Consider the following 9,648-nt stretch of genomic DNA (forward strand, 5'->3'; position numbering starts at 1 on the left):
GGGGGTACATATGTCCCCGGGCGCCAAGGTACAGGGGAGCCAAAATGAGGCTTACAACGTTACATTATAATAAGTAAACAAGGGTAATATTCAAAAATGTGGTTAAACGGGGAGGGGGCTGGGGCGCCAGTTTTATAGTTCGTCCCCGGGCGCAAAATATCATAGCTACGCCTCTGGCTCATTGTTCGAAATAAGTATGAGTCTCTCATCAGACAATGCTTTCCTAAGTAGAGATTTGCGAGATGTTTTTATTCCAGAGGTTAAGAATGACTGATAATCAAACACAGTTTGTAAATGGAAGGATTTGAGCCACATCTCAAAATGAAGATTTATCGACTTATTTGCAAATATTTTATGCTACCTCTATCTTTGTTGGCATCGCTTTTTTCATTCATTCATTTTGTTCACATTATAACACTTTTCGACTGTATGTGCTTGTATTTGTCGCATTACTTTCACAAAAATTGTTTCAATTAGAGATGTCAATATTCACAAACTTAATTAATATACGCAAGTTTGCTCGATACCTTGTATGTGATTCATACAGTTAGATAGGGCATTCTTCTGAATGGCATGTCATTTGTTGGAACCTCAACATAAACAGAGAATAGATACGTTTCTTTATTAGATACAAGGAAAAACATTATATTTTCACATGTGGAAAACCGTGGGGAGCAAAGCAAAATGTTTCCATTTCATAAGTGAAATATTTCCTTATAGATACTAATAACAACCGTAGTGGATTTTTTATTTATATTTTAGAGCAGAAACCGTCGACATGGATTTTATTATTCATTCTGTGCCGGTGAAATTAACGGATGCATTGCGATATCGATAAAAAGAAGTTTTGAAATTTACAATAATATTTGGACAGCGACTTTTTACAAATTTAGCTTTATTTTATTTTAGATTTATTTTACATTCGTTATTTTTGTCAATAAATGTCTTGCTTGGATTGATACTGTGAACATCATTGCAGATTGGTTCCAGGAGAAACATTATAAACAAGTTTGTATCTTTCAGATTTAAGAGCGTAAGATCGGTAATACCGCAGATTTCAATTATGTTGAGTTTGCATGAATGTATTTTAGTTTTCAATATGTTTATTGTGCATTCAAGCTTAATCTTTTTATGGTCTTGGAAACGTACTGGCTTTTTAGCTGACAGACATTGCACTCAAAGTTCGATTGTCACTTAATTTCTGTTTACTATCAACACTCGTATATGCGTGAAGTCTCCATCATTTTATGATACAGGTATGATTGTATGGAAAGTTAAACTCGCTAATTAAACAATTTCATTACATAATTTAATCTAGAGTTTTTCCTAAATATTTGTACCATTTTTACCGTGTAGTGTAACATCTGCACGATGCTTTATGGGTGACATGAAATATCGAACAGCCCATATAAATTCAGTCACTGACAATTTGAATAATTATAAAACTTTAGTCTTTTGTTGTTTGGGGATTGCTCTTAGGCATTATTGATGTCATTCTCATGGATTACTTAAATGTATATTAGATGGTCGACAGCCTTGAACATTTTAATGTCTGTTTATTATGATGGGAAGAGAGAACGATTAAGGTAGGAGAGTGAGAAGGAGAAGAAGAAAAAAATGAGACCTAAATCTTGAACACTAGTCGGAATAATATCTATAAAGGAATATCTATTTCAGCAATAGGACAATAAAGTAGTCCCAAAAGCGATATTACCAGTTTGGCGATATAATTTATTCAACAATTGATATATTTCAATGTTTATCATAACTTTATAATCAAGTGTTTGACTCTGCTACTACAGACTTTCTTCGATTTCAATCTTCAAAGATAACTGACCGACGTCATTGTCTCACTAGCATGTGAAATCTTGCTTACACTAGGCCCACGTTTGTTAAATAACACCATATATACCTGCTGGTGTGTCACAGTTATCTCCTAATTTAGTAAATAAACGTTTAAGATCAGTGTTGTTCCTTAACCACACAACAAAATACACTGCTATTTGTATTTACCATTTTGTTTCCACATAGTAAATGCAAATGCATAAATGCCTGCTATTTTGTAAAGCAAACCGTTCGTATTGTAGAAAGAAAGCACTTTATGGTGATACATCTAGAGATTATCAACTTATGTCTTTGAGTTTACGAAGGATGTCTTATTATCCGAGTAACGGTGCACAATCTGGAAACAAGCACTTTAATGGTAGGGTGAATATTTATGCTCTTACAAGGGACAATGCTGCAAAGAAATCAGATTGTTTTTATAATGCAACTTTAACATAATTGTGTATTTACCATGAATTACCTTTACTTGGTTCTCGACAAAAACCGCCTCATCGTTGTCATCTATTTCCACAAGGTATCCATTACCAATGTCACTAATTAGGTTGCAAAATGTCTGGAAAAAAGCAGATGTTAAGTAATGAATGTTCTTTGCGATCGTGTGTCATTACGAGATGCCACATTTTTAAATATTAGGCTCTATGATTACAAATGGTTTAGCAGTGTTGTATGACATATATATAATTCTGATGTCTTGCAATTCTGCATGGAATAAATTTCTCTCACAAACCCGTTATGGGACGATAACCCCAAAGATGCTGGAGAGGGAATAAATTAATGTATGGGTAAGTAATTATCATCAATATATTATGGGTCAGGACCCGCAACTTGCAAAAGATGACGGACTATGAATTAAAGAGAAGTAGATTTGCGAGCAAGGACTTTGTATTGATAGTTTTAATGTGCCAATAATATTTCACGGAGAAAACTATGTAGACGAGTGTAGGATTCATTCCTGTTAGTCTTCTTTGTATAAAGTAATTGGTGTTTTGAATGGTTGTACATTCAAAATTGTGCTATGTATCATTCGATCATTACTTTATTAGTTTAACAAGGTACATTGTTTACATTGATAAGTGAGTATTTTTAATCATTTTCTCGTTCTTTTATAATTAAGAGAAGAACTTGGGTATCTTTATCAGGTCGGCTTTTCATCACAGCATTTCAGGTAATACTTCTTGCATAACATACGTAAGCATCTTCCCAGGAAACGTGATCCCGACTAACGTGGTAACAAGAACTGCCATGACGAACCCAACCTTGCTGGCAGTCACCGTAAACTTCAAAGACACCTGTTAGTTAGAATACAATAAATTGGTAAATGCCTATAATTATCCTCGACAATAGGAGGACACATAATACCTGCAATGAAAATATCATTGTATGCTACATTCGAATATGAAAAGATACAAGAGTTTTATCTTTTTAATGATATTCTGATTATAACATCTAAACTGTCCCGATGCGTTTTTGGATACTTTATTGTAATCTAATAATATAATGTCACTGACTAAGGTTGTTCAGGAATATTACTTCCAAATTCTTAGAAAGGACCCACCTTAGTAGACAAACGTTTGACCTGCTGTTGTTATATCAAATAAAAATAAAAAACAACAAAAATAAACAAAAATATAATGCTGAGATACTTGCACGAAAATATATTTTGAGAGGGTTTAAATATGTGTAAATAAATTATTGTAAATATAAAATCGCAATCCCAGTGTAAGCATGAACATAAAAAACGGGTTGCTGCTGACATGTAAATGGTAACAGTTTGTTTCGCCCATCGACTGATTCGATCATTAGTCGTTTTCATGCCTACTCGTTTCAATAACACCTACCTTCATGCCACATTTATGTAAACAGAACTTTTACGTTCAGATAGTTGTTTTGTTGCATGTTGTGTTAATGTTTAGAACTTTGCAAACATAAATTTACAGAGCTTCTCATGCATATTTTACAAGACCCGGTGACTTTCAAAGCAGTATAATGTTTATGATGTTTTAACAAGGTATCAAAACAATACAGAAATATTATTGCAAGAATGCTTATCTTTAAAACTTAAAACTAGCACGTTAAACGAAATTATTATGCACAACTTAGTCCGTATATATATTCTAGATATTCGAAATGGCCATCGTTGCATTTTCCAACAGAAAACATCAGTCATCAAAATATTAAAAAATTTAAACGCAACTCCACACTCCGATAACTCATAATCATAATTGATAAGATTGTTTCCTAGAGACTTGTATGTCTGGGCTTAATATGCGATTAACATATTTAGTTAACATGTTATTCGTAAACTGTATCAACGCTCACTGAATGTAAGCAAACCCAAGAGCATTTTTTTCTTGGAAAAAGGGGAATCCTTTAATTGTGATTTCGGAACAGTTTAGATTCCTAAATATTGTGAATGTATCAATGTTTGAATTCATAATTTTAGGGCTTATTTTTGCAAATGCTTATGTTAATATTTATTAGATTTTCTGAAAAATATTTTACGCTAGTTCCGACGATATTGCGAATAATGTAAACAAGTTCTAGAAATTTTTAGACAGTACCTGACAATATATTAAGTCTTTCTGAAATTGTGTCAAAGAGTGTTAAAAATTTAAATAATGCTTTTACAATAATTTGTTATACAATGTAAAAAGAGTAGTTACGTTTTAATTATTTTTGAAAGGTTAATAGTTTTTCAAATTGTTCAGATATCAGTGATCTATGTATTGTATGTGACTAATTACGTTATTTTGTGGTAAATAATACGCTACGAAATAGTTGTATTACATGAATTTAGTATAACAATTTGTTGAAGATGCACTGATAGATAAAAACTTTGACTTTTTAAAAGAATGTTGTTTTTTGCAATAAATTCTTGCATAATAATTTTATATTTAATACCCCTTGGCATCAGTACAAAAATATTCAGATTTTGCCACACCATCAACTCGACCTACTGTAATAGCTATATATATATATATGTTAACGATGTTCATATTTAGTTATCAGACGCAATGGACTGACAAAATAAACCATCTCCGGGTAATTCTATACACGGCAACGAAATCGATATACAATTTCATTCATATATAATGAATAGACATGCTTGTACACACAATTAAAAGCAAGATACAACATACGGATAACTGGCTGATTTTGAAGATATTTTATTCTTGGAGACCTGTCTTATCATCTATTGCGTGAATGTAATTGAAATATAACAAGGATTTAATTAACATCAATGCTTCATCTACATTAAAATGCTTCACAATATATAGCATCGAGAAGATATTTACATAACATATACAAAATTAAAATTAAATGTTAGAAAGATGGCATCTTTACATTTACTATTTTTTGTATTACCGATTTGATATAAATGCCCCGGACCTAACAAAATGGGGTACTAGGAACTGGGAAACGTTACCTTTCTACGCTGTGAACTTTTACTTTCACATGCTTAGGGTGAGATGTCTTCCAAATCTGAATATGATTTGTCATACTGTTGTCCATAGCATCGTCACTTACAACGTAAAATCCATGATATCTCACCCGAAGAGCGAATTTGTTGTGTAATTTGAATATTAATACGGAAGGATTCTGTCTTGAAAATCGATTTTTATTATTTGGCTAGTAGTGTTCCTTTCCATGAGAGGACCATCGTTTTTATGGCAGGACTTATAGAGATTTACAAAATATGTGGTTAGCCTGAACATTCATTTTCCTATCTAGACATCTTTTAGTAATGGTGGCTGGATGTATCAGAGGAATACATTAAGCTCCTATAATATTTAATTTCTTTTGATGAGGTGGTATGTAAATAAATTAGGGTGCGCTATGCAAGATTGTGACCTGAAACCGTTTTAGCATTTATGATCTGTGATACGATATGGCTAAACTCTGAAGGGGACGAGAGAGGGAATGTTAGTTCATTCAATGAAGTTACGCGGAGCATTGGGTAAGGCTGCAATTATTTTATTTTATCAGGAAAATAGCTTCCACTCCATGACGTGGGATAGAAAGATTCCACATTGAATAGTAAGGATCCTTGGCGGTTTAAATAAAGAACGAAGATCAGTGGGAACAGAGTGTCATTGTGGAAGTCGAATACCGAAAATCTATGCTAATTCGGGAGGGTGCCCAGCAACCACAGCCAAATGAGGTTATGCAGACATGTTAAACAATTAAGTTTTGAAATGCCCACTTGATTCGTGGTGAAAATCTACGGTATCTAAGTACACGGAACTGCTAATTGCGTTTTCCTTTTTTGTATTAATTTATTTTGTATTAGAGTTGTCACATACAATTTGTTTTTTACAATTTCATTTCGCTTATTTAGTTGATTAAATTGTTATATTCTATATCATTGCTCTGATCTCTACTAATTCCATATAATTTCATATTTTTAATACTAGGTCGATCCGAGATATAACATCGAGGTCGATTATTCCTTAGACTTCGATAACCAACCATTCAAGGGTAATATAAATAAAAGGCGCCAAAAACAGACGCCTGATACCAAGACGTTGTTTTCCCTCGATCTGACAACACAGTTTAAAAGAACCATGACATTCCATATTAGACTTTATGGTAATATATTAGGCAAAGTTTACGCGAAGGAAGCGCATCTTCATCCACATGCGTACAAACTGACGTATAATCAAAATATCTGAAGTGTGTTAGGTAATCCATATGATTCGGTAAGTAAATGTTTGCACAAGATAAACGCCCGAGGAATAGGACCAATATAATACTCCTCTAGTTGCAATGATACTCACGTTTACTGAAATTGTCTCTAATTCCTTTGTTTGTTTCTGTTTTCTTTACTGATCTTTGAAACTTCGTTAGGCATGAATATTCGCCCATTTCGAACCAGCTATATTGACATTAAGAATTTATACACATCCTAATGCATGTCCATTTTTAAAATGAAAAGCATCTAATGTTAAATATGCTATCCAAAACTCATTTGGCCTTTGGCAGAACGGCTGGTATAGAATCATTGTCATCATCGTCACTTCCGGTAGCAGAAACATCGGCTACTTCCTGGCAATTGCGTTTGTCAAACAATATCTTCAAAAGTTTTAGTATCACAGATGTGAGTATAAATAACAGAATTAAACATAATCCAAACAATCAACATTATTGTTGCCAGAGCCAGTAAGGCTTAACGCGTTTCGCACCATAGCAAGAGGAATATCAACAGCTGCATCGCTATAACAGGTAATTCCATCTATGTGGTTACTCAACCCTGCCTTAACTAAACAGGTTGCAACACAGTCTGTGGAAACATGACGCCATGACTGATAAATCATAATGAATAGGGCCAATGTATTTAGTTCACTCAAACTGTGAACGCCCTGGTTATATAGCTTTCCTTTCTGAAGACCTTGTTTCATTTTGACTGGCGAATTTTCAGCTATTTACACAGCAGTTAGAATTCAAAATGAACACGAGATAGATCACTTCAAACTGTACTCAGGTAAACGACATACATGTATTGAAAGAGAGCTAAAGGATATATTTAAAACGTACGAAAAACCCCATTTCTTTTCACAGTTTAGTTGCTTTGAATCAGCAACCCGTTATTCTAAAGCATTGATTATAAGCGAGTTGTGATTATCAAGCCTTTGTTATTTGGCGCCTTTGTTTTCACGCCTATTTTATTTGAAAGACTGCCATTGAATATCTGGTTTAGGTGCGTCAGGTGATATCAACGCTATGATAAAGCCATTTTGTTCATGCTAACCACATAAATCAAAGGCTGTAACCAATCAACGGAACGTTATAACAAAGCCTTTGGGATGCAGAGATGGGAGTATCTACACCATGTCATCGATATCAGTCTAGACATAAGACGAATTTAGTTAGAGATAGAGATAATAAAGAGGCAAATACTCTAAAGTGTCTAATATTGACCACTAAACACTATCAAGTTTGTTCATACTGTCTTTGCTGTCACTTGTAACATACTTAGGTTAGTATTATCTATGCTCTTCCACTGATACAAGAGTAAACACAGTAAACAATTTTATTACGTTCTCGCATACATGTTCTCTGTTAGAACATTTGACTTGAATTTTCCTGGGTTATAGCATATATTTGTCACAAAGTGCAATTTGTTATACCGTTTTATTAATAGGGTCAAACTGAGAAAATTAACTGAATTATAAATTTTGATCACAAGGCCGGCCCAAGTTTAACAAACAATGCTGAACGTTTATATAACCAAGAAGTAACAACAAAAGCACCTGGTTTAAAAAAGCGTGATAATAACATTTCATTCATACTCAGTAATAACAAAATGGCGTAAAATAGACGACAGAAAACAAAGGCTTGATAATCATATCTCATTTTTAATCGGTAGAATCACTCGCTGATGGTTCGATGAAATGTGTTTAGTTCGCACCTTTTTGACTAAATAATTTAGAAACATCCTAAACTACCATTATGTACCTGTATGATGGTTAAATGAGTACAGCTTGAAGTTGATTGATCTCGCCGGTGTTCATTTTCTATACTGGTTGTTATGAAAATTGATCAGAAAAGAAAAATAAATCTTTTTAGACACAAAGCTACAGACAAAAATAGCTGTCTTGACACACACCCTCACAAATTACAAAAAAGACTGAGCATAAGTTGATCACTGCTTTTAATAAAACAGGTGTAATGAGCAAACATATGTCATTACCAGTGATAGTGATGCTTATGTTCCTTATCTTATGTTGCGTGACGTATTCTTTTAACCGGAAATAATGATGTTGATTTCTTGGATCATGTTTGTTCTGACTGTGACGTTATGATACTTGTAATATCAAGAATTTAAATGTCCATTTGTTATACGAAGAACATAGTGCTCTACAGGAAGCATGCGGACTATTGAACAAATACGATTTATTATAAAGGTGATTTTCATGATTCACCGGCTGGTACATGTCCTCGTATGTTAACACATTTATCGCATGGTACATGTCCTCGTATGTTAACACATTTATCGGATGGTACATGTCCACGTATGTTAACACGTTCATCGGATGGTACATGTCCACGTATGTTAAAACTTTCATCGGATGGTACATGTCCACGTATGTTAACACTTTCATCGGATGGTACATGTCCACGTATGTTAACACTTTCATCGGATGGTACATGTCCACGTATGTTAACACTTTCATCGGATGGTACATGTCCACGTATGTTAACATGTTCATCAGATGGTACATATCCACGTATGTTAACACTTTCATCGGATGGTAAAGCGTACTGGCTTATCATTTCCTTTTTCATTATCACATGTATTTATAAATGTATATATTTCTTGTAAACTTTATTGCTATTACATACGAATTCTGACAGACATCATACCGGTATAAATTTTTGGATTAAAAAGTCATAGTTGAACGCTATAAACAACAATGTTTGCTATGTATCTATCAATACATCTATCTATATAATAAATATACTAAAATTACAGATTCCACTACAATGAAAACGTTATACAAACCTGCTCCAAATAGGGCCAAAAGTGACAGAAACGACATTATTTTGAATGTTTACTTTAAGGTCTGATGTCCCCCAAACATATATATTTGCTCAGTACTTTTATCATGTTATGACCGATTTTAAATGTCAAAGAAATAACCTTTAATCTACATGAAATATGAGAAAGTTGAAATATGGCGATGACTCGTTACTTTGAGTCACGTATTCGTCTGAATGTATATATATATATATATATATATATATATATATATATATATATATATATATATATATATATATATATATATATATGTATATATA

General features: G+C 33.2%; 1 protein-coding gene across 1 annotated transcript in view; it reads right to left on the minus strand.

Moving 5' to 3' along the window:
- LOC149782158 (asialoglycoprotein receptor 2-like) overlaps nucleotides 1-9,439 on the minus strand; it is a 29,871-nt gene extending 20,432 nt beyond the window's left edge. The window contains exons 1-3 of the mRNA XM_089935073.1: nucleotides 9,350-9,439; nucleotides 3,034-3,134; nucleotides 2,296-2,398 (exon numbers count right to left, since the gene is read on the minus strand). Coding sequence (XP_089791199.1) covers nucleotides 2,296-2,398; nucleotides 3,034-3,134; nucleotides 9,350-9,386 — 241 coding nt within the window. The 5' untranslated portion in view covers nucleotides 9,387-9,439. The remainder of the gene's footprint in view (nucleotides 1-2,295; nucleotides 2,399-3,033; nucleotides 3,135-9,349) is intronic.
- Nucleotides 9,440-9,648: the final 209 nt, after the last annotated feature.

Source organism: Sinohyriopsis cumingii, chromosome 15 (assembly GCF_028554795.1).
Source record: "Sinohyriopsis cumingii isolate HCF-2022 chromosome 15, ASM2855479v2, whole genome shotgun sequence".
Classification (NCBI taxonomy): domain Eukaryota; kingdom Metazoa; phylum Mollusca; class Bivalvia; order Unionida; family Unionidae; genus Sinohyriopsis; species Sinohyriopsis cumingii.